The 25,935-nt window shown below is 33.5% G+C and overlaps 1 protein-coding gene across 9 annotated transcripts in view; it reads right to left on the minus strand.

Moving 5' to 3' along the window:
* Nucleotides 1–25,935, minus strand: part of CCDC171 (coiled-coil domain containing 171) — a 363,351-nt gene that overhangs the window by 98,081 nt on the left and 239,335 nt on the right. For all 9 annotated transcript variants that reach the window (XM_057549252.1, XM_057549250.1, XM_057549256.1 and 6 more), the window contains 2 exons: nt 16,213–16,358; nt 14,135–14,189 (listed from right to left, as the gene is read on the minus strand). In XM_057549252.1, the coding sequence (XP_057405235.1) occupies nt 14,135–14,189; nt 16,213–16,358 (201 nt within the window). The remainder of the gene's footprint in view (nt 1–14,134; nt 14,190–16,212; nt 16,359–25,935) is intronic.

Genomic DNA, 25,935 nt, shown 5'->3' on the forward strand with positions numbered 1-25,935 from the left:
GGTCTCATCTTTAGTCTGTCAAGGTTTTTAAATCCCTCTTGAGCTGGAGTACCATTTTTAGCTTGGCTAGGTCAGAATGACACTGAACAATATGAATGATGACACACAAGACAGCTATATGGAAGAGTTGTCATCAGCAAGCCAGCTGTGCTAACACCTGTATGTCCTGCACAGCTGATCTTCAGAACCAGGATCAAGAAATTGAGAATGGAAAGGGGCTCAAAGATCATAAGTAACAGAGAGTCATTAATACGTCACTTAAAGCTGGGTTATTAGAGGCAGATGACCATGTTTCAGCTTTAAAATAACTGTCAGTTTCATTAATTAAAAATTATTCTGTGGTCTTTGTATTCCTTGTAAATGCACTGAAAATTAAAAATCAAAGTTAACTATGTATTACCAAATATTGTCATTAACCATTTTTTCAGGTAAGATTATAAAATCACATTTAAAGATTTGGCTATTTAGAGTCTTCATCTGTCAGATTCTATCTGACTCTATTTATTCCAGAATCCACTCTAACAACAGAAATAATCATCTTTCTACTTCATGGGAGTTAAACTAGCTATTACCTATAAATTTGTTGTTAGCATATCTCTCTTTCCTAGGGACATCCTTATAACTGAATCTAGGCTTTCTCCTCTAGATCTTGATTAGGCAAAGTAAATACATATGCTATTTTTGCCAATCAAAAAAATAAAGACAGTATCAGCAAGACTTCCACTGGAATCTAGAGGTGGCTTTAGTTATGTTTAGAGACTGGGTGATGGTAAAAGTTTGACTCATTCAACAAACATTCATTAAGTGCCTACTAGGTACCAAGCACTGTGATAGATGCTGAGGATATAAAAATTAAGGAGACAGCTATTCCATCCCTCAAGGACTTCAAACTCTAGTGGCATAATTAATCTCTCAAAATGTATTTCCTAGCCTCCCATTTATCTATAACGTCTTGTTTCCTGTCAATTGCTATACCACCTTCTTTCTTTGCCAGAGAGAATTATGTTAATCAATCTCAAACCTTTACCTTTAGCCCTGACTTTTCCCCTGGGGTCCTAACTCACATATCCTGCTGATCACTCCATATTACCTTAAACTCAGTATTTCCAAAACAAAACTCATCACTGTCTCCCTTTTTCTCCCTAACAAAAAGAAAAAAAAAAAAAAAAAAAGCAAAAAAGCCTGCTCCTCTCTTTGTTTTCCCAACATCAGTTAATCACACTGCCCATCTTGGGAGTCGTCCTCCCCTGCCTTTCACATCCCCATGCGCCATTTTACTAAATGAGCTTCATATCCTTTCTTCTGACAGCACCAATCATCACTCTCCTGGTCCAAACCTTCACCAGCACTCATCCAGCCTACAGACTCACAGTTCTTAAAAACCACCTTCATTACTCAGTATTTCCAGTCTGCAGATGTGCCCCCCAGAGCCCCAATTCAGTACAGAAATCTGACCACATCACTCCTTAGCTTAAACCCTAGTTTAGTCTTACTTCCTCCAGAATGAAGATCCAAGATTCTTAAAACGGCCAAAAAAAAAAAAAAAAAAAAAATTTCTTCCGTGACCTGGCTGCCACCTGCCTCATTCAGCACTCTCCTTGCACTTAATACTGAATTGAGGCTATCTGGCTATTCATGCTTCCATGCACTTGCACATGCTACTCTCTCTGCTGGAATGCCTTTCCCATCTTTACTCATACTTCAAACCCCTTCCAGGCTTTAATTTTCTTCTAAGAAATTTCCAGCCAACCCTTGGGTTTTCTAAGCATATCTTATAGATGAATAACCCTATCTAAATGGATATGGAACTGCATCTTATGGATGCATATTTACCATAGTATACTGGAATGATCTGTGTCTCTACCTTGAAGAAAGGGACTATGAGATATATACCTACCTACATACATACATACATATATATAATATTGTTGTTGTTGTTTGTTTGTTTGCTTGTTTCCCCAAAGGCTGGTACAGTTTCTGGCCCATAATATACATTCAAAAAGCATTTGTAGGACTTAACTATTTACAGTAAATATTGTGTTTTATGTTGGATTAGAGGTTTGTTTTTTTTTTAAAAAACCCCAAAATAATGAACAGCAAAAATGACAAACATATTTTTTTAAGTTATTTCTGAGATATACATTTTAAAGTAATAACTAGAATTATGACTTATAACATTATACCAGAACATATAAGATTTTTAGAAATTTCATGTAATGTCTGAAACATTTATATTAACATATTTCCATACAAATAACCCAATGAAAGTTTAGTATTAGTAGTTTTGTTTGTTTTTTTATACTGCAGGTTCTTATCAGTCATCAATTTTATACACATCAGTGTATACATGTCAATCCCAATCGCCCAGTTCAGCACATCACTATCCCCACCCCACTGCAGTTTTCCCCCCTTGGTGTCCATATGTCTGTTCTCTACATCTGTGTCTCAACTTCTGCCCTGCAAACTGGCTCATCTGTACCATGTTTCTAGGTTCCACATACATGTGTTAATATACGATATTTGTTTTTCTCTTTCTGACTTACTTCACTCTGTATGTCAGTCTCTAGATCCGTCCACGTCTCAACAAATGACTCAATTTCGTTCCTTTTTATGGCTGAGTAATATTCCATCGTATACATGTACCACATCTTCTTTATCCATTCATCTGTCGATGGGCATTTAGGTTGCTTCCATGACCTGGCTATTGTAAATAGTGCTGCAATGAACATTGGGGTGCATGTGTCTTTTTGAATTATGGTTTTCTCTGGGTATATGCCCAGTAGTGGGATTGCTGGATCATATGGTAAATCTATTTTTAGTTTTTTAAGGAACCTCCATACTGTTCTCCATAGTGGTTGTATCAATTTACACTCCCACTAACAGTGCAAGAGGGTTCCCTTTTCTCCACACCTTCTCCAGCATTTGTTGTTTGTAGATTTTCTGATGATGCCCATTCTAACTGGTGTGAGGTGACACCTCATTGCAGTTTTGATTTGCATTTCTCTAATAATTAGTGATGTTGAGCATCTTTTCATGTGCTTCTTGGCCATCTGTATGTGTTCTTTGGAGAAATGTCTATTTAGGTCTTCTGCCCATTTTTGGATTGGGTTGTTTGTTTCTTTAATATTGAGCTGCATGAGCTGTTTATATATTTTGGAGATTAATCCTTTGTCCGTTGATTCGTTTGCAAATATTTTCTCCCATTCTGCGGGTTGTCTTTTCATCTTGTTTATGGTTTCCTTTGCTGTGCAAAAGCTCTTAAGTTTCATTAGGTCCCATTTATTTATTTTTGTTTTTATTTCCATTACTCTAGGAGGTGGATCAAAAAAGATCTTGCTGTGATTTACGTCAAAGAGTGTTCTTCCTATGTTTTCCTCTAAGAGTTTTATAGTGTCCAGTCTTACATTTAGGTCTCAAATCCATTTTGAGTTTATTTTTGTGTAGGGTGTTAGGGAGTGTTCTAATTTCATTCTTTTACATGTAGCTGTCCAGTTTTCCCAGCACCACTTATTGAAGAGACTGTCTTTTCTCCATTGTATATCTTTGCCTCCTTTGTCATAGATTAGTTGACCATAGGTGCGTGGGTTAATCTCTGGGCTTTCTATCTTGTTCCATTGATCTATGTTTCTGTTTTTGTGCCAGTACCATATTGTCTTGATTACTGTAGCTTTGTAGTATAGTCTGAAGTCAGGGAGTCTGATTCCTCCAGCTCCGTTTTTTTCCCTCAAGACTGCTTTGGCTATTCGGGGTCTTTTGTGTCTCCATACAAATTTTAAGATGATTTGTTCTAGTTCCGTAAAAAATGCCATCGGTAATTTGATAGGGATTGCATTGAATCTGTAGATTGCTTTGGGTAGTATAGTCATTTTCACAATATTGATTCTTCCAATCCAAGAACATGGTATATCTCTCCACCTGTTGGTATCATCTTTAATTTCTTTCATCAGTGTCTTATAGTTTTCTGCATACAGGTCTTATGTCTCCCTAGGTAGGTTTCTGCCTAGGTATTTTATTCTTTTTGTTGCAATGGTAAATGGGAGTGTTTCCATAATTTCTCTTTCAGATTTTTCATCATTAGTGTATAGGAATGCAAGAGATTTCTGTGCATTAATTTTGTCTCCTGCAACTTTACCAAATTCATTGATTAGCTATAGTAGTTTTCTGGTGACATCTTTAGGATTCTCTATGTATAGTATCATGTCATCCGCAAACAGTGACAGTTTTACTTCTTCTTTTCCAATTTGTATTCCTTTTATTTCTTTTTCTTCCCTGATTGCCGTGGCTAGGACTTCCAAAACTATGTTGAATAATAGTGGTGAGAGTGGACATCTTTGTCTCATTCCTGATCTTAGAGGAAATGCTTCCAGTTTTTCACCATTGAGAATGATGTTTGCTGTGGGTTTGTTGTATATGGCCTTTATTATGTTGAGGTAGGTTCCCTCTATGCCCACTTTCTGGAGAGTTTTTATCATAACTGGGTGTTGAATTTTGTCAAAAGCTTTTTCTGCATCTATTGAGATGATCATATGGTTTTTATTCTTCAATTTGTTAATATGGTGTATCACATTGATTGATTTGCGTATATTGAAGAATCCTTGCATCCCTGGGATAAATCCCACTTGATCGTGGTGTATGATCCTTTTAATGTGTTGTTGGATTCTGTTTGCTAGTATTTTGTTGAGGATTTTTGCATCTATATTCATCAGTGATATTGGTCTGCAATTTTCTTTTTTTGTAGTATCTTTGTCTGGTATTGGTATCACGGTGATGGTGGCCTCATAGAATGAGTTTGGGAGTGTTCCTTCCTCTGCCATTTTTTGGAAGAGTTTGAGAAGGATGGATGTTAGCTCTTCTCTAAATGTTTGATAGAATTCACCTGTGAAGCCATCTGGTCCTGGACTTTTGTTTGTTGGAAGATTTTTAATCACAGTTTCAATTTCAGTACTTGTGATTGGTCTGTTCATATTTTCTGTTTCTTCCTGTTAAGTCTTGGAAGGTTAAACCTTTCTAAGAACGTGTCCATTTCTTCCAGGTTGTCCATTTTATTGGCATAGAGTTGCTTGTAGTAGTCTCTTAGGATGCTTTGTATTTCTGCGGTATCTGTTGTAACTTCTCCTTTTTCATTTCTAATTGTATTGATTCGAGTCGTCTCCCGCTTTTTCTTGATGAGTCTGGCTAATGGCTTATCAATTTTGTTCATCTTCTCAGAGAACCAGCTTTTAGTTTTATTGATCTTTGCTATTGTTTTCTTTGTTTCTATTTCATTTATTTCTGCTCTGATCTTTATGATTTCTTTCCTTCTGCTAACTTTGGGTTTTGTTTGTTCTTCTTTCTGCAGTTCCTTTAGGTGTAAGGTTAGATTGTTTACTTGAGATTTTTCTTGTTTCTTGAGGTAGGCTTGTATAGCTATGAACTTCCCTCTTAAAACTGCTTTTGCTGCATCCCATAGGTTTTGGATCGTCGTGTTTTCATTGTCATTTGTCTCTAGGTATTTTTTGATTTCCTCTTTGATTTCTGCAGTGATCTCTTGGTTATTTAGTAACATATTGTTTAGCCTCCATGTGTTTGTGTTTTTTACGTTTTTTTCCCTGTAATTCATTTCTAATCTCATAGCGTTGTGGTCAGAAAAGATGCTTGATATGATTTCAATTTTCTTAAATTTACTGAGGCTTGATTTGTGACCCAAGATGTGATTTATCCTGGAGAATGTTCCGTGCGCACTTGAGAAGAAAGTGTAATCTCCTGTTTTTGGATGGAATGTCCTATAAATATCAATTAAATCTATCTGCTCTATTGTGTCATTTAAAGCTTCTGTTTCCTTATTTTTCATTTTGGATGATCTGTCCATTGGTGTAAGTGAGGTGTTAAAGTCCCCCACGATTATTGTGTTACTGTCGATTTCCTCTTTTAGAGCTGTTAGCAGTTGCCTTATGTATTGAGGTGCTCCTATGTTGGGTGCATATATATTTATAATTATTATATCTTCTTCTTGGATTGATCCCTTGATCATTATGTAGTGTCCTTCCTTGTCTCTTGTAACATTCTTTATTTTAAAGTCTATTTTATCTGATATGAGTATAGCTACTCCAGCTTTCTTTTGATTTCCATTTGCATGGAATATCTTTTCCCATCCCCTCACTTTCAGTCTGTATGTGTCCCTAGGTCTGAAGTGGGTCTCTTGTAGACAACATATATATGGGTCTTGTTTTTGTATCCATTCAGCAAGCCTGTGTCTTTTGGTTGGAGCATTTAATCCATTCACGTTTAAGGTAATTATCGATATGTATGTTCCTATGACCATTTTCTTAATTGTTTTGGGTTTGTTTTTGTAGGTCCTTCTCTTCTCTTGTGTTTCCCACTTAGAGAAGTTCCTTTAGCATTTGTTGAAGAGCTGGTTTGGTGATGCTGAATTCTCTTAGCTTTTGCTTGTCTGTAAAGCTTTTGATTTCTCCATCGAATCTGAATGAGATCCTTGCCGGGTAGAGTAATCTTGGTTGTAGGTTCTTCCCTTTCATCACTTTAAGTATATCATGCCACTCCCTTCTGGCTTGTAGAGTTTCTGCTGAGAAATCAGCTGTTAACCTTATGGGAGTTCCCTTGTATGTTATTTGTCATTTTTCCCTTGCTGCTTTCAATAATTTTTCTTTGTGTTTAATTTTTGCCAATTTGATTACTATGTGTCTCGGCGTGTTTCTCCTTGGGTTTATCCTGTATGGGACTCGCTGTGCTTCCTGGACTTGGGTGGCTATTTCCTTACCCATGTTAGGGAAGTTTTCGACTATAATCTCTTCAAATATTTTCTCTGGTCCTTTCTCTCTCTCTTCACCTTCTCGGACCCCTATAGTGCGAATGTTGTTGCGTTTAATGTTGTCCCAGAGGTCTCTTAGGCTGTCTTCATTTCTTTTCATTTTTTTTTCTTTAGTCTGTTCTGCAGCAATGAATTCCACCATTCTGTCTTCCAGGTCACTTATCTGTTCTTCTGCCTCAGTTATTCTGCTATTGATTCCTTCTAGTGTAGTTTTCACTTCAGTTATTGTATTGTTCATCTCTGTTTGTTTGTTCTTTAATTCTTCTAGGTCTTTGTTAAACATTTCTTGCATCTTCTCGATCTTTGCCTCCATTCTTATTCCGAGGTCCTGGATCATCTTCACTATCATTATTCTGAATTCTTTTTCTGGAAGGTTGCCTCTCTCCACTTCATTTAGTTGTTTTTCTGGGGTTTCACCTTGTTCCTTCATCTGGTATATAGCCCTCTGCCTTTTCATCTTGTCTATCTTTCTGTGAATGTGGTTTTTGTTCGGATTAGAGGTTTTAAGTGACTTCATTGTACAAGCAAATCCAAGAGCATCATCAAAAACCCCTGTAATTTCCTAGGCATTGGTCTAGTGTCACTTCAGCCTTATAAGTTTACAGGATTTATATATACAGGTATTCTAGAGTCTTCTGAGGCTTCAAGATTGTGACTTCCTGTTTTATCTTTTAGTCATCATATTGAAAAGGCATCTGACACTTCTCATAAATGTTCAGAGGTAATTTTAAAGTTCATAGTACGCTATGATCATACATAGGAAACACTTTAGTTAATCCTTCCAAACTTATAGGACTCAAGCAATCTCTACAAGCCTCAAAAATCCAGCCATTCTGCTAATTCAAAAATAATTTTAAAAAGACTACAAAAAATATTCAGATTCTTCCCCACATTCCAACTTTACCAAAATCGACTTACTTTCACCCACAGCTACAGTAAAACAAGACATCTCTCTGATAGTATCCAATAAATACTAACATAACTTAATTTTCTCATACCTAACCCTAAATATTCCAGACATTATCCTATCCATCCAATCATTACCCTGTCCTGAAAATTATTTTGATATAATTATTGTACTTTCCCTCTTTTCCTCACAATAGAAATAATTAAGCATGTTTGGAGGGCTCTTAATTTTTTAAAAATTTCAATTCCTGAGAGGATATATTATCAGTAATATTATAAGCCTTCTGGTAAAATTATTAGGAAAATAAATGTATACAATTTTAGGGAGAGATGGTAGGAAAAATGGCAGAGTAAGGAACTCCAAAAGCCAGTCCCTACACAAAAGCAAGGAATAAACTGGCAAAATTTATCAGAATCAACTTTTTCAGAACTCTGAAAACTATCTGAAAGTTTACAGCAACCAGGTAAAATCTTAATCAAGAAAAATCACCTGAATCTTGGTATTTAAGGAACTCTCCACCAAAATACTAACAGACCACTAAGTTAACAGAACAGAGATTTCAGTGGCCACACATGACCAAGAATACAGACCTTATGAAATTAGTTCAGGAAGTCACTGAGCAAACAAAAACTACTGGAGTAAACAGCAACAACAAACACTAGGGTTGGGAGAGAATCTGATTTCCAGAGTTGTCACATTATATACTCAAAATATCTACTGCTCAACAAAAAATTTTGAAGTATGCAAAGAAATAAGAAGGTATGGCCCATACATAAGAAAAACAGAAATTAATAGCAACTGTTCCTGAGGAAGCTTAGATACTAGATTTATCACACAATGACTTTAAATCAATTATTTCAAATGTGTTTCAAAAGTTAAAGGAAACCATGTACAAAGAACCAAAGGAAACCACAAGAGTAACATCTTCCAAATGAGAAATATAAATAGATAAAAAGCATAGAAAGGAACCAAATAAAAATTTTGGAGTTGACATATTCAGAGTGCTGGGGGAAAAAATCATCAATCTAAAATTCTATATCCAACAAAAATATTCTTCCAAAATGAAGGAGAAAGTAAGCCATTCCAAGATAAACAAAAAGCTGAGGGTGTTCTTTCCCACTAGTCCTGCCCTAGAAGAAAGGCTAAAGGGAGTCCTTTGGTCTGAAATGAAAGGACACTAGACAGTAACTCAAATCCACAAGAAGAAATCAAGAATACCAGTGAAGGAAACTGAATACATAAATATAAAAGTCAGTATTAATGTATTTATGATTTGTAACTCCTCTTTTTTCCTATATGATTTAAAAGACAACTACATAAAACAATACTTATAAACTATTTCAAACCATACAGAATTACCTTAGAACTAAATAGCAAAAAGATATCTGGAAAATGCCCAAATATTTTGGAAATTAAACAACACACTCTTAAACAATGAACAGGTCAAAGAAGAAATCACAGAGAAATTAGAAAATACTCTGAGAGAAATGAAAACAAAAACACAACATACCAAAACTTATGGGAAGCAGTGACAGCAGTGTTCACATGGAAATTTATAGCTTAAACGCCTACATTGAAAAAGAAGAAAGATCTCAAATCAATAACCTAACGTTCTATCTGAGGGAAGTGGAAAAAGAGGATCAAACTAAACCCAAAGCAAACAAAAGGAAGGAAATAATAAAGATTGGAACAGAGATAAACACAATAGAAAACAGAAAAATAACAGAGCAAATCAAGAAAACCAAATTTGGTTCCTTGAAAAGATCAACAAAATTGACAAACTTTAACTAGACTCACCAAGAAAAAAAGATTAATAAATTACTAAAATTAGAATTAAATTGGGGACATTTTACTACTGACCTTACAGAAATAAAACAATTCTAAGAAAATGAACAATTTTATGTCAACAAATTAGATAACCTAGATGAAAAAGATAAATTCCTAGAAACACATGAACTACCAAAGCTGAATCAAAAAGAAACAGAAAATCTAAATAGATCTATCACAAGGAAAGAGATTGAATCAGTAATCAAAAAGCTTCCAGCAAAGAAAATCGCAGGACCAGACAGCTTTACTGGTAAATTCTACCAAAAATTTAAACAATTAACACCAATCTTTCTCAAAGTCTCCCAAAAAAATTGAAGTGGAGGGGCTCCTAAAAATTCATTCTATGAGGCCAGTATTACTCTGAAACCAAAGCCAGACAAAGATATAACAGGAAAACTGCAGACCAATATCTCTTATGATCATAGATGCAAAAATCCTCAAAATATACTAGCAAACCAAATCTAGCAGCATATTCAAATGATTATACTCCACAATGAAGTGGTGTTTATACCAGAAATGCAAAGATGGTTTAACATATATAAGTCAATCTATGCAGTACACAACATTAGCAGAATGAAGATTTTTTTAAAAAATCATCTCATTTGATGCAGAAAGAGCATATGACAAAACCCAACAACACCCTTTCATGACAAGAAAACTTCAAAATACTAGAAACAGGAAAGAACTTCCTCAATCTGATACAGGACGTCTATAACATTTAATGGTGCAAGACCAAAAGCTTTCCCCATAAGATTAGGAACAACACACAAGAAAGTCTGTTGTCATCATATAATCAAATGGCTAGGACTGGAAGTTCTAGCCAGGCAATTAGATGAAATAAAGGAATAAAGGGAGGGAGGGAGGGAAACAAAAGGAAAGGAGGGAGGGAGGGAGGGCGGGCATCCAAATTAGAAAGAGGTAAAACTATCTTTTATTTGTAGATATCATAATCTTATATACAGAAAGTCTTAAAGAATCTACAAAAAAGTTATTAGAGCTAATAAATTCAGCAAAGTTGCAGTATACAAGATCAACACCCAAAAATCAGTTATATTTTCATATGATCAATTGATTTGTCAATTGATATAGTCAACTGATTTTCACTAAGGCTACTAAGATTACTGAATGGAGGGAAAGGACAGTCTTTTTAATAAGTGGTGCTGGGATAACTGGATATCCATGGAAAAGAGTGAAGTTGGATCCTTGCATCATACCATATACAAAAATTAACTCAATATGGACCAAAGACCTAACTATGAGAGTTAACACTATAAAACTCTTTGAAGAAAACACAGGGGAAAATCTTCATGACCTTGGATTTGGCAATGCATTCTTAGATATGAGACCAAACACATGAGCAACAGAAGAAAAAACTGGACTTCATCAAAGTTCAAAACTTTTGTTGATCAAAGGACACTAACAAAAAAGTAAAAAGACAACCCACAGAATGGGATGAGGGGGTATAGGAGTGACTGCTTAATGGCTACTGGGTTTCTTTTGGGGGTGATAAAAATATTCTGGAGTTAGATAGTTGTGATGGTTGCACAACATTGTAAATATATTGAAAGCCACTGAACTGTACATTTTTTTTTTTTTTGAACTGTACATTTTTAAAATGCTTTAAATGGTGATTTTTTTTTAAAGTTCAATAGTTATGTTTTTTCCAAAATACAACAAGTAGTTCAGAATTCAACTAAACAGAAAAGTGTGTGTATTAAAAAAAATGTACCTCATGATAAGTTGTAATGATTTTGTTTTTCTCTTTGTCTTATTTTTCTTAACCCCAAATAACCTGAAATAAGCCCCCAAAAAGTTTCTTAATAAAAGTTAACTTCTGGCCTCTATTTATAACAGCCATAAATAAAATATATTTAAATGTAATTTTTTTTAAAAAACTTCTGTTTCTTTGAAAAAAAAAGTATATGCTTTTAAATAAAAAATGACTAGCCTTCTTTATTAAATACTAGTATCAGTCCCAAATGGGATTTAAAAACTAATATACAGTCAACGGCTGTGTATAATACAGTTTTAGGATTTAAAAAGTTGAATGTAATGCGTCAAATTTAAAAATTAACAAATATCCAAAAAGTAATCCCTTTTCCTAAAAGCAAACATGTTTAGTTTAAGTTCTTTAAAGTACAAGAAAATAATTTCTACATGAAAGTAAGTTCTTTTTATTTGATTATTGTGTCAGACGTTAGTATTAAAATTCAATTCAGCAGGTTAAAATTTGGTTTTATTCTAGAATAACTGGTGCATACCTTGTAAACGTATGTGCTTAAGAAATATGAATAGCTATACTATTTGACTATGTACAGTAAACTATGCTGAAGAGCTTGGATGTAACCACAGTCATTTTTACTGTACCATGAAAGAGCCTGGACCCTCCTTCTATATCACTCTTAGATTCTCCAAGACAGCAAAATGCCACCGGACAGTCCACAGTGGCCAAAGAAAATAAACCTGCAAACTCTGGCTTGAAGACAGGTGGGCTGCACCTTCCTGAGAGCTTCAGAGGGACCCTCTGGGTCTCTTCCTTATCACCCATTCGTTCTCACCCATACTTCGTAGAAAAGAGAATTAGCCCAATAATCAATTAGCCTTTCCTAAATTTTCACTTCAAGCTTGAAAAGTAATTGATAATTTAAAAATCACTATACATATAGAAATTTCCAAAGACTTAAATCAAAATAACTAACTATTACATCTGAAGGGAGATTAAAAAGCCATATAGCAAAAGTAAATCTACAGTGGTTGTAGGCCAATTCTGCAGACATCTTTCTTTCCATATGACAAGAAAATCAAAAGAACTGCAAATGAAGAACTGTATGATTACAACTGTCCTGTTGCAATCAGTCTTTATTGTACTTAAAATACGTATTTTGCCATTCTCATAATGAAAGGGTAAGGTGCAACATTTATATTTCACATTGATGATGGTTTTTGTTTGATGTCAAAGTCCATTTCCAAGACAGCTGCTATCCAACATTACTTTCCTCTGTCTGGGGAGATGACAAACAATTGATTTCAAAGGCAACATTAACTGCTATAAAATGGTATGCCATATACATGACATAATTTACTTTTCCTATCCGAAGTCTCACCACATACCAAAAAAAATCTAACCAAAGATGTCTCTTTTCCTACAAACCTAAATTTCAGATTTCTAGCATATATGGATTTGATGTGCTTGTATTTAAACTATACGGACAGGCTAAATTTTTTTAAGTAGGAAGGAGGAGAAATCACAATTTCAAACAATATTGCTTAAAAATAGCACTCAGAGTATTAGGTTCTTTTTTTCAGAATACTTTCTGTGAGTCACTTTTTGCTAGTCACTTTCAACATCAAAGAATACAGAGGTCCATTGTTTTTAAAATGTTAAAATGTATTAAATATTAGTTTATTGATGTTATTTTGTATTTCCTTAACAGGATTAGTTTTTAGGATATTTTTAAGTGATTTAAAAACTATATTGTATAAAAAATTTGATTCACAAAATTATTCTAAATATGATTCATTCATAAATTCCATATACCTTAAAAGTACTAGGTATTTACATTATTCCAACAAATTGTCTGTTAAACAATAACAGAAACAAATAACATTTCTCTACTTTTAAATAATGAAATAATGAGACATCTTTGAATCTGGAGTGCTAACAAAATACACAGTCAGTATTGAGTCAATACTTAACAATATTAAGTTTTTAGTAATATTGTAATATCCTTATTATGCTGTTCATCACTACAAACTAAAAGTCAATTTATCATACAGAAGTAATCAAATTGAAAATAACAGACTATTATTAAGTATATTCAATTTTTACTTTAAGAATACATTCCTATAGAAAGGTGAATTACAACTTGAAAAACATTACTGCCTAGGTTAAGGTATATGAGTACTGCCAAATACAATACTTTATGTCTCTCTCTATATATTAATCTATATATATAGGATAGTAGGTTTAAGAGTGGTTTTATAGTTGATATGATGGAAGAATATTTCTAATTTACATAAAGCTCAGTTTTCTATATTGTACTGATATATTCAATATTGCTTTGAGTAAAATATATTGTGATTTACATAGCCACCTTATGTATAAAATAACATTAAGAATTTCCCATGGAATATATGCAATATCTTTAATAATTCAAAGAATGTCGGGCAAAAGTAAGTTCTATGCAAGTGTTTATTAAACATTAAATGCCATGACTGCAAAAAAAAAAAAAAAGAGTGGTAAGAGGTTAGACAGCGTGGTCAAACATTTTATCATTATGAGACATATATGAATCTTAACGACCTCTAGTTCAGTCAGCAAAGACCACAAATAACTCAAGTGCAATTATACCAGTTTGGGGAAACCACTATTTTCATAGTTTTATCACATACATAAAGTGAATTCTGAAAAAAGTTACGCAATATAGCATTGTTCAATACAAATTTTCAGTCATTTGAAAGGATCCTTTTGTTAATTTATTTTTAAAGAAAGCTACAAAATGAATTAAAGTACTTTGCAGTTAATAAAATTAATGACTAGGAGAACTGTGTCATGATACAATTTGAACAATATTGAAGAAAAATTATAATACCTTATGAAGCACATTTTCTACTGTTCTCATATGATTAGCAACACATTCTTTGTCTCTAGAAACAAAATAAAGATTAGGTATTAGTAAAACCCAAAGCTTACTATAATTGCTACACATTTTAGTATAAGTGACTATTATTGAAAAATAAGGGTTGGTTTTTCCTAAAGTGTAAAACCTAAACCATACTCACTAGTATATTTCCACATTTAATTCTTACCTTCAGTTATACTGCCTGCCAAAAATTAGAGGGGGGAAAAATTCTTATGGATATTTTCAAAGTTAAAAGAGAGTGAAAAAGAAAGAAAAAAGAAATCATGATTACATTATTGATTTACAATGTGCTGAAAAGGCTAAACGTGCATTCTTTTGGCTTCTAATGAAAAAGACTTTAGAAATATTAGTGGTAGAGATATAAATGGTCATACTGGGCACAATAATATTTTCCCTTCTCCATGGGTTTTTTGTGCTATAATAATTACACAACAACCTTCTATGGCCTTGACTAGAAATATGCAAAGTTACTATTTTCTTCTCTAGCCTTGTATATTGAGTTTAGCCTTTATGATGAAATTAAAAGTTGGGATGAGAATGCTGAAGACAAAATTTTAATGGTGAATTATAAATTGAAAACTGTAAATAATGCATTAGCTCTCCAAATTTCAAATTAGCTTTCTTTAGTGTTATAAGAACATGTGCCCATGGTCACAGATCTCAGACTTGACAAATTCCTGAATTACCAGCAGGATTGTGAAGGCACAATATGAATCTAGAGGTTTTATAATCTTGTTTTCATTAATCTTAGAATTTTCAATGCTCTGAGACATACTAAAAATTACCTATGCTAAGCTTCTCATTTGACATGAGGAAACTGAGACTGAAAAATGACAGCAAAAAGCTGATTCAGTCAAACTTATATTTTTTAAAAATGACAATTACATATAACTAATATGGTAGTGCACTGTTACAGAGCTTTACAATTTTCCAAAAATGTACTGATGGGTATTCAAACATGCCAATATTGTGGCATTGTGTAAACTCATTTTTTCATTATGTGTGAGCAATATCCCAAGCCCACTGACAAAGCTGTGGGTATCCTAGGATTGCAAACTGCCCGTTTTATGATTTAGTTTACACACTACATTCATATTTCTTATGTTTTGCTTAACAAGAGTTTGTCTCCAAACATTTTTAAGTTATAGTTATACATTTGCAAATATATATATACATACATATATGTATATATATGTGTGTATGTATTTGCAAGTACAGGAATCCAGAATTCCAAATTTAGAAAACACTGAGTTTATTAAAATTAGATGTTTAATCCATAAATAGATTTTCTTTAAGCCATGCTGTTGTAAAAAGGACAGTCTTAAAGTACTCCATGAAATCTGATGTGGGGAACAGATAAAAATACCCAAGAGAACTGTTCAATGTGAGCTTCACAGTGTATGTCAACTTGATTACCTGGTAAAGGGAAACACTCTCACCACATTTACATAGCTGCCCACTCTGAAAACTGCGTATCTTTCTCTATTTAACATATTTGAATATACAGCTATAAAATTAAATGAATTTTCCATGATCAATATGTTTTTATTGCACTTAAAAAGATGCTACAATACACATGTTGGTTATATACTAACATTTCCTTATGGAAATATTACTTGCAATATTAGTATATTAAAATATATGCAGAAGAAAATTTGGGAGGCAGTGGGACAGAAAGGGATGAGAAATATGTGATAGGAGAAACTATTCAAAACTTTAAAATAAAGAGTCTTATATCTCATGTTAATGAAAACCTGGTTTCAAACATGTAATGCTACAACAGAACCTAAAATACACAGCATTAGAGGTTATATAGAAACTTATTCTTTTCTAAGGTTTCTCAATAAAATATACATTTAGTATATTAAGAGTTTTCTTTTTTGAGGATATATCAGAGAATTTCAAAGAGAGACAGCTGTACTTTTGTTTTCTAACACTGTATTATCCAGGGCTAAAACCCAGAGCATGAAAGTAAGAATTGATCTTTTGTCTGTTTTAAGTGATCTCCCCAAGGTCCAAATGCTCACTTGGCTGCCATGCGGAGGGCACTCTCTGCATCATGGATGTTCTCCTCCAGTCGACGCTTGTCCTGCTCCAGCTGGGTAAGATGTCTATTGAGCTGACGCAGAGATTGATCTTTTCTTCTCAGCTCCATCTTTGCCTCGGAGAGACTCTGCAAGCAGACAGAAAACAGAGTTACCTGTCAGCCCTGATAATTAACTTCAATTTATGCCATAGGCTATTAAACAAAGAAGGATACAGACTGACTGAGAAGTAGACTTGGGTCATTACACATCAAGGTTTAACAAATTTTCTGCAAAAAATTTTACATACTTACTAATTAGAAATGATAGAACTGATAAGATTTTGAAAAATGTTTAGCTGCAAAATACAAGTAGGTTTTGTTTTTTTTTAATACTGCAAGGCAAATACATTCTATTCTTACTAAAAATATCTGATTATTAAAAACCTCAGGTTGCATTTTCTTTTAATGATAAAAAATAAAGATTTCAATGGAAAAAGCACATGAAATTTAGAGTCTATTTAAAACAAGAACTATCATATGCCAAAGTACGTGTGTGATGGAGAGGAAGGTAGATTAGGATACCTATAAGAGAATGGGGAACCCAAAATTTAAAAGCACCACTACTATCTTTTTAAATGTATCTATAACAGTTATGTCGCTATACACATCTCAGTGAACAAACACACTGGACTCGAAAATAAAATTCACTTATTTCCCATAAAAAACTCTCATGTCAGAGAAAACACAAACGTGATCAACATGTTTCAACAGAGAGAGTTATAAACAATACTTGCATTTGGAATTATGTTCCATAAATATTTTCCTAGTCAGAGAAGTACAAAATTTGTTGATTGATATTTGCTATGTGCTTTAATCTGAAATATTCACTTAGCACAAAAATTTCAAGATACAAGAGTACAATTTCATCTTGGAACTTTAAGGCTTAAGGTCTTAGGCTCAAAAACTCGTAAGTTAAAGGAGTATTTTCTTATTTTAAATTCTAGGATGTAAAATAATATAGGGATCAGAGGATCTCTTAGCACTAAAAATCTGCTCATTTCTTTGCCTATGAAATTTCTAGAATATGAGCTTATCAACCAGTTTTTCAATTAAGTTTGTTGGACGGTGAACTAAATAATTGATTGCATACACACAATATTTTTTCTAATTTCTAAGAGTGTAGCCACACATTAACATTCACAACTATGCTTCAAATACCCAGTAAAGAACAACCAAGATGCAATAATTTCATGTTTAAAACTCTTCTAATAATATTATTTTAATGCACTCACAATAAGTAGTATAAAAACTCAAGCTGCCTGCATGGAGCTAAAACAATTAATTCACTCTGAACACTATGAATTGAAAGCAAAACCAGGTTTGTTTGTTTTTTTTAACATCTTTATTGGAATATAATTGCTTTACAGTGGTGTGTTAGTTTCTGCTGTATAACAAAGTGAATCAGCTATATGTATACATATATCCCCATATCCCCTCCCTCTTGAGCCTCTCTCCCACCCTCCCTATCCCACCCCTATAGGTGGTCACAAAGCACCAAGCTGATCTCCCTGTGCTATGCAGCTGCTTCCCACTAGCTATCTATTTTACATTTGGTAGTGTATATATGTCAATGCTACTCTCTCACTTCGTCCCAGCTTACCCTTAAACCAGGTATTTTTAAATGCTAAAAGAAATTTAATTCAGTATTTACTTTCAAACAGTCAAGTTGCTGTCAGATAAATACAAGTCAAAAAACTAGAAATAAGCAAACTGTGACTACTTTTTAGATATTATGTTTTATTTTAAATCTTTAGTACTAACAGATCTTTAAGAATATCCCACTATGGAAATAGTCACTGATTCAAACCAACTTAAAAAGACAACAAAGAATAGATTTGAAAAGCCATGCTAAACCTACTTATTTTGTGCCAATGTTAAGATATTTAAAGGCACTGAAGTATCATGAGATTTCTTTCTTTAAAAAAATAAAACCCATTTGAGTCCTTTTAAAGGCAATATTTCTGACATCTTTCAGGTAATAAAAAATGCTATTTTTCAGATGTGAATATAAAATTAATGATCCACCACCAGTTACACATAAAGCTTGAGTTCTTTTTCCAACAGAAATAATAGAATGTGCCACTCCATTCAAATTCTCTTGCTCAGTAATTCTTATGACTAGAGGGGTATATTTGTGAGGGATGTTCAGGATATTGATTCCAGCCTTGCCCAGAGCGAAGCTCACTGGTCCAATCTGAGAGAACCCATGACCTTAAAATCACTATAAAACCATACTGGACTTTTCAGCAATTCTATGATATCCTTCCAAAGAAGATATAACTCATAGAATTAGAATCTCCACTATATATCTAAATCTTCCAGTTTCCATCAGCTTTCATCTCCTTCTCTCAGGGGCAATGGCAGGGAGCCACCAAACTCTTCTAAAGCTTGCACTATTTCAGAGGTACAGCTGAATAGCCTACTCAAGACTGAAATTACAGACAACAAACAAAAAAATGGTATAAATAAGGTGATATGGATCATACTTCCTTAATGTAAAAATGAAGAGATAATGGTTTTTGAAAAGAGAACAATCATAGTTATATAACTTATGGACACAGCATTCTCATTTTAAAGCGCTGAGGAACATCACAATGGAATCTATATACATCAATGAGTCCTAAGGTTCGTGGTGATGTATGCAAAACACCAAGACATAAAAAGATTCAGTAATATGTCTTTTCTCTGATGTTCACATTTTTGTATTGGATGACAAAAGTAGAATCCTTAAAAATCCTAACACTAAGCTTTAAAAAAATAAAAACATATTCACGTGTGTGTGTGTATATATGATTTATATACATACGTACCTATACCATATATAATGTATATAACAGACACATATAAAATTTTAACTTCAGCTTTTCTTTTCTCCTGTTCAGATTTATCTAATTAAAACCCATGATAAACTTTATGGACTCTAATATTTCCAACTGAAGGACTGAAACCAAGAGGGTGTACCTCTGGGCAGCTAGGCAATGATGATAAGCAAGCAGGTTAGCCACTAATTTCTCAACCAGGGCAGACTGTGAAAGTGTGATGTCCTGATATCCAAGAAACTGTTCAGGGGAGAATAGGATAAATCAAGTTTAATAACTCTGCTCCTAATTGTTCCCCCAATGCTCAACTCTAATTACTTGGAGAACTCTCCTGACTGTCACCTGATATTAAGTTGTTGGAGGCTGAGCCTGGAACAGCAAGATAATCAATAAACATTTAGTGGGGAGAAGAATGAAGATCCTGTTAAGCAGTGGGAACCTGCAGCACCCAAAGCCCTTCTGCTCATGAGAAAACCTATGGGATAACCATAGCGATTGCAAAGCAATAATCCAAAGCACTGTTTTTAGGCCTTGAGGCCTTTAGGCAACAGTACATTTGAGGAAAAAAGGTTAACACGGTCACCCTAATTACAGCCCACTTTCACATACTTCATATATAAGCGAAGACAAGCCAATTAGGTAGAAAGGAAGATAAGGGAAGTTTTATTTGTATACTAATTAAACCCCTGATGAAATTAAAGGAAAAATATACAGCTCTGTAATTGTGTCTGAGAAAGGTCACTTCAGGTTCAGTTATCAGAACAGCACAGCCTTGAGATATTTCACTTAATCCACAATACAGCCCTCATTTTGTACTCAGCTCTTAGTATTTACCAAAAAAAAAAAAAAAAATCAAAGCCTGATACTGCATTTATCTTTAAACTATGTTTTGACCAATTTTAGCTGCTAGAAAGTTAATGCTAAAAATGATAACAAAAGTTTAAAAGAAAGTACACCATCTACACAAGAACCAATGCCACAATACTATTTATCAAACATTCCGAGTTTTCACTTTAAATCCAAAATGTTTTAAAGCAAAATTTTACAGCAAAATTCAAAGCTTACTATATTTCAGAAGCTATTCTGCAAGATATTTATTGTATTTCTTTTAAGATAATGATCTCATTGCTCATGTACACCTCTCATAGTCCAGGAAAAAAAGCCAGTGCTTTCACTAAACTACTCTTATAAGAAGATATTTTTACAACTGGTTGTTTTCCTAAGATGGTCATGAAAAGCTATGTACTACTAATGAAAGCTGGCAATGGGACTTCCCTGGTGGTCCAGTGATTAAGTATCCACCTTCCAATGCAGGGGATGCGGGTTCGATCCCAGGTTGTGGAACTAAGATCCCACATGCTGTGGGGGAACTAAGCCCACATGCTGCAACTACAGAGCTCACATGCCACAACTACAGAGCCTGCGTGCCACAACTAAGACCTGACGCAGCCAAAAATAATGTTTTTTTTTAAAAAAATAAATAAATAATGAAAGCTGGCGGGAAAAGTATGGATACCAAGGAAGTAGTTAAGTACAGAGAAAGCTTAGGGACAGAATGCAGGATAGATGTGAATATTAAAATATCCACACATTTTTAAAATGTCTTTTCTTATCTAGAGTTTCTGAACATATGTTACTACTGAATAAGAACAAATTATTTTCTTAAGTCATACATAATTTCATATTTCTTAAGCTTTAAACATTTATTAAGGTTAACAATTTTTTAAAATTAATTGTGAATATAAATTGAATTCTATTACTTTGCACCTATGAAAACATTTTGTACAGTGGAATTTTTTAATAACAGCTTTATTGAGATATAATTCACATACCACATAATTCACACTTTTAAAGTGTACAATTCAGTGGGTTTTATTATATTCACAAAGCTGTGTAACAATCACCAATGGAGGTGCTTTTTGAAGGGAAGTTCTTAAAAAAAAAAACTTATCAAAACAACATGGCAACCTAAATGTAGTATATCTCATTATTTCACAGCAAGCTCTAATTTTAAATGACACAAGATATACAAGGTTTATAATTTTGTTTAGTAATAGTTTCAAAAGTATAAAATTTATAACATGAATTCCCTGAATCAGAATATTTGCTTAATAAATGTGGTATTTAGTAGAAAAGTTAAAGTTCCCTGAAAGAGTGTACACAACTCTCCAATTATTATTTCTGGATGTTAAGGGAATCATCCAACATAGTTCTTTTTCATAAGAGTACAGTACTACACTGCTTTAGACCATTAGGCCAGCTAGGAAGACCAAGCCCCAGGAGATACCGCTTTTATAGATTTTCTTTTGTCTAATGGGAAATATCTATGGATCCACATTCCTACAGACTAAAAGCTAATGGCTTATTCAATTTGGTATAAAAGTTAGTCATAGAAAATGTAAGACAAGACAACAACACAAGTGTTATGAAGAACTAAGCTACATTTCCTAGGTTAAGAAAAAAAAATCTGTAACATTGTTTTTCTAAAATTTTACTACTGTCCAACTGTAACTTTTGAATAAACATTCCTAGATCGTGATAAATTGGGTAAAACATCTCAGGGCACTAAAACTAATGTTGGAAAAGGAAATGGCACTGTCTTCAGCCCTACCGTTATAATGTGACAACTAGAAAATTATATTAATCAAGAATTAGTAGCTGCTGGGTAGGTCAAACTACACAGGCTGCCACACAAAGTATAAATTTAAAATGATACAACCACCAAATTTACAATTGGGTACACAAGTTAGGGATGAAACTAAAGAATGACATATTTTATAAAAAAGCTTGAAAATCTATGAGATAAGCAATTAGAGAATTTACAATAAATATACAATAGTCAAAGATGTTAGTATGTGGTAAAATTGATACATGAATAAATTTCAGTTTTGGTAGTCTATATTTTATATGGATAATCTGAATTAAAATTTCTGCAATTTTAAGTTTTCTTAAGGACATTATCTTTTACTATTTTCTAATAATAGTTCTATGCAAAACATAGGTGACATTAATAAACTGAAGTTAAAGATCAAATAACTTACCCACTTTGGGGTTCAGTAAATGACAGCCCTTGTTAGGACTCACATGTCTAGTAAGACAACAGATGTGAAAGTGTCCTATAAACCATAAAAGGCTACATAAATTTATTATGCATAATTAATGCAATACTTACACTTCTACATGTAGTGTCATTACATAGTCTTCTTTAAATCCCCACCTATATGTGGCAACTTATGAGTTTCTATATTATTTCTACATCATCGTTTATATATATGCATATATATATAAACATACATAAATTGTTTAAAATAACTATTTCTATCACACTTGAAAAAGATAAAATAACATTAACCAAAAAAAGTATAAAATAAGTCACTTTTATAAATAGGCCATATGGAGGATGATTATGAAAAAATGGAGTGGATGAGCAATGAAAATGCACCTTTAAAATTTCAAAGTATGCTATAAGATTTTGCTGTATGCTTTATGATTATTGGCACCACATTCTCACATGTTCCTTTGAAAACGTTCTCCTAAATTCCATCAATATAAAAGGAAAAAAGTTAATCCTTCCCAGTAAACTAACTGAAAGTGATCAATAGTAAAATATAGTGGAAAGAAAAGGAACCTCATAAAACTGTTCAAAACATATTTAATGCTGTTTGTTCCAAGCCTCACATAGTACTACAAAACTCTGGTAGACTAAATGTGTTAGATAATAATGAGGTAAACTGGGAGAGAAATAGTTAAAGGACATTATAAATGACAAAAAAAGGAGGATATTAAAGAGAATCATGAGAGCCCTCTCAACAGGAAAACACACTCAGAAAAGTACAGAACAGACAAGCAGCAGCTAGATTTATTGTGACACATGGCATGTAAGCAGTAATGTGGCAGTAATGTTTTCTCAGAGTATAAAACAAACTGCACTTGGCTGCACTACAGACCTCAGGAGACAGAAACTAGCTGCAGGTGACAGCCACCATGATGCTGCTATAATAAAATCAGCTCTTATACGACCTCTATGTTCTCTCAGTGAATAGCTAAGAAATAAACGGATGGAATACAGTAAGTCCTTCTGTTAGACTTTATCAGCTACAGACTACTCAGCAGGTTCTAAAAACTTCACCCCATTGACAATCCTTAGCTATGTGGAGGTCCAAATAGCTTCAGAATTCCCTGGCAATACTTTAAATGAGTCAAGCTATGAATTAGGTTGCAGAAAAATATCATTTAGAATATAAATACTGCTTTTAAATCATTTGAGAATTACCTAAAACAAATGTCTACTAAGAATTGAGAAAATATGAATAATTTATAAAGGGCTTCATATAGTTGGATTTCTGACATTTAAATAAAAAGAACTTATTGTCAGAAGAATTTTTCAATTTCAAGAATTCTTTTTGTGATGTAATTGAATAGTGTAGATAATCCTATACAATAATTAAAAGACCTTTACAACAATATTTTTATTGTACTACAGAATTTAAATGACTATCTTGAATTCTTGAATATGTTATATATGAAATAATATTAATAAAAGTAAATCCAATATCAGCTGAGTAAAAATCAATTATTTAAGAGAATCTGAAGGTCAATTTTAAATTAGAAGGGACTTCCCTGGCGGTCCAGTGGTTAAGACTTCACCTTCCAATGCAGGGGGTGAGGGTTTGATCCCTGACTGGGAAGCTAAGATCCCACATGCCTCGCGGCCAAAAAACCAAAACATAAAACAGAAGCAATATTGTAACAAATTCAATAAAGAGTTTTAAAATGGTCTACATGAAAAAAATCTTTAAAAAAAAGTTTAAATTAGAAAAATAAACAGGTTTTTTTAGACTTAAATGTAGACAAAACAAAATCTGAGTTTTTTCTTAAAAAAATTTATTCATCAGGTGAATTTTTTTGTATTAAGTATTTCACACTGATTTCTATCTTAATTTCAGAGGTATATTCACAGGGGAAAATTCTGAACCACAAACATTTCCTACATTTCTCAATCCGGAGCATTCCACCTTTGTATGAAGGCACTAGGCCTGTTCTTGAACCATGCCTGTTACATTGTAAGCGTGCAATAAATGTTTGCTATTTTTAAAGCTTATTTCCCCCAAATCCTGGGGGGAAAAATAGCTTGAGTGACAACTGAACCATATTATCATCATCATACAAGCATTTAATAGTTACATTAACTCAATTGATTCTTCATAATCCAGTGAGATAGATCACATTATCATTCCTATTTTACATGCAAGGAAACTAAGAAACAGAAAAGTTTACTCCAAAATGTGAGCCCAAGTCTTCTAAATCTAAACTCTTACTCTTTTTTCAGTGGAGGTAACACTTGTTTCATGTGTACAACATTTTATGAAGATGTCCATATACACTTCAGCATGCTCACCATCCAAAGTTTTGTTTCCATCCATCAACATAACAGTTGACCCACTTTACCCATTTCGTCCTCCCCCTACCTCCCTTCCCCTCTGGTAACCAGTACTCTGTTCTCTGTATCTATGTGTCTAAAACCTTATTCTTTATCCTGTACCACAATAGCAGCAACCATTTCTCCAGATTTTCCATAAAATCCACTAACTGGGAAGTCCCCATGGAAATATAAAACTAGTCACCTATGTATCAAGTTCTCGGTAAGGTCAGTAAGGCATTTCAAACTATTTAAATGGCTGCTTTCTATTTATATTGAAATAAACTCCAATAAGGACATAAGTGTTATACAATGGCACTGCTTCAACATAAAAAATCAAAGCATGCACAATTCAGGATTCCCTGTGTGAAAGTAGGGTCACTGTCATCACTTATGTACTAATGAAATAAGAAATAAATATTTGCATAGTAAGGATGAATTATACAGCATGCTACTGCAGTACAGAATTTTATATAATTCAGGACCATATTGGGCTGCTGCTTTTTTTTAACCTTTCAAAAGGCAAAGGAGTTCTCTATGTCTCTTTCCTTTATAAGTTAGCATCAGCAATGAACTTTCCCTGCAGATCTTGAAATTTGGTTGCCTAGTATATGCCTCAACTTTTAAAATATTTATTACAGGAACTCCACGCTCTCACAACAGTATATCAAGCTCTATAATACCAGCACTTGTATCTAAATCCTCCTGCTAAGGAGATTTTAACTCCTATGTAAAAAGTAATCTATGTGCCTAATTTAATCTAAAAATACCACCCTTAAAGCACTGCCACCATACAGACTACATTATAATGTTATAGTAACAGAAGAATTAGTAATTAGTACTGAAATTTGTTAATCTGAGATATAAAAGTAGAGTTGCATTTGACTTAAAAGCATTCCATTATACTTACTCTGAAAGGGATAAGGGAGAGAAGACGGGGGAAAGGAAGGGAACTGAAAGAGAGATGGAGAGCAGCAATTCAAATACCATAGTTCTGATGCTGCTCCAAGTCATAAACGTTTACCCACAGCAAGCCTGTAATAGGTGACATGAACAAAGCAAATGGCAGCTACAATAAAACCGGCTGTTTCACCTGGTTGCCCTCACATCCCAAATATCTCTACTACTGCAAATACTCGAACTAGGAGGTAAAAGTGAGAGTGATTCTCCTGTATAAAAAAATGTACCTTCATCTAACTTGGCCCTTGAATGTAAAGCAATCTCTTCATTTGGTATCCAACTGAAAGAATGGTAACATAGTCCAACATGGAAGAAAACCTGGCTGTTTTCGGTTTGTCTAGAATATGGCATCTCTAGTTTGGCCGCTCCAGAAAAGACTTTTTAAAGAAATAAAGACAAATAGGAACAGTTTATTGAATTGGGTAAACTGAAAGGGATTTAAAAATGAAATGGCTTAATAATTTTT

This window comes from Balaenoptera acutorostrata, chromosome 6, assembly GCF_949987535.1.
Source record: "Balaenoptera acutorostrata chromosome 6, mBalAcu1.1, whole genome shotgun sequence".
Taxonomy (NCBI): Eukaryota; Metazoa; Chordata; class Mammalia; order Artiodactyla; family Balaenopteridae; genus Balaenoptera; species Balaenoptera acutorostrata.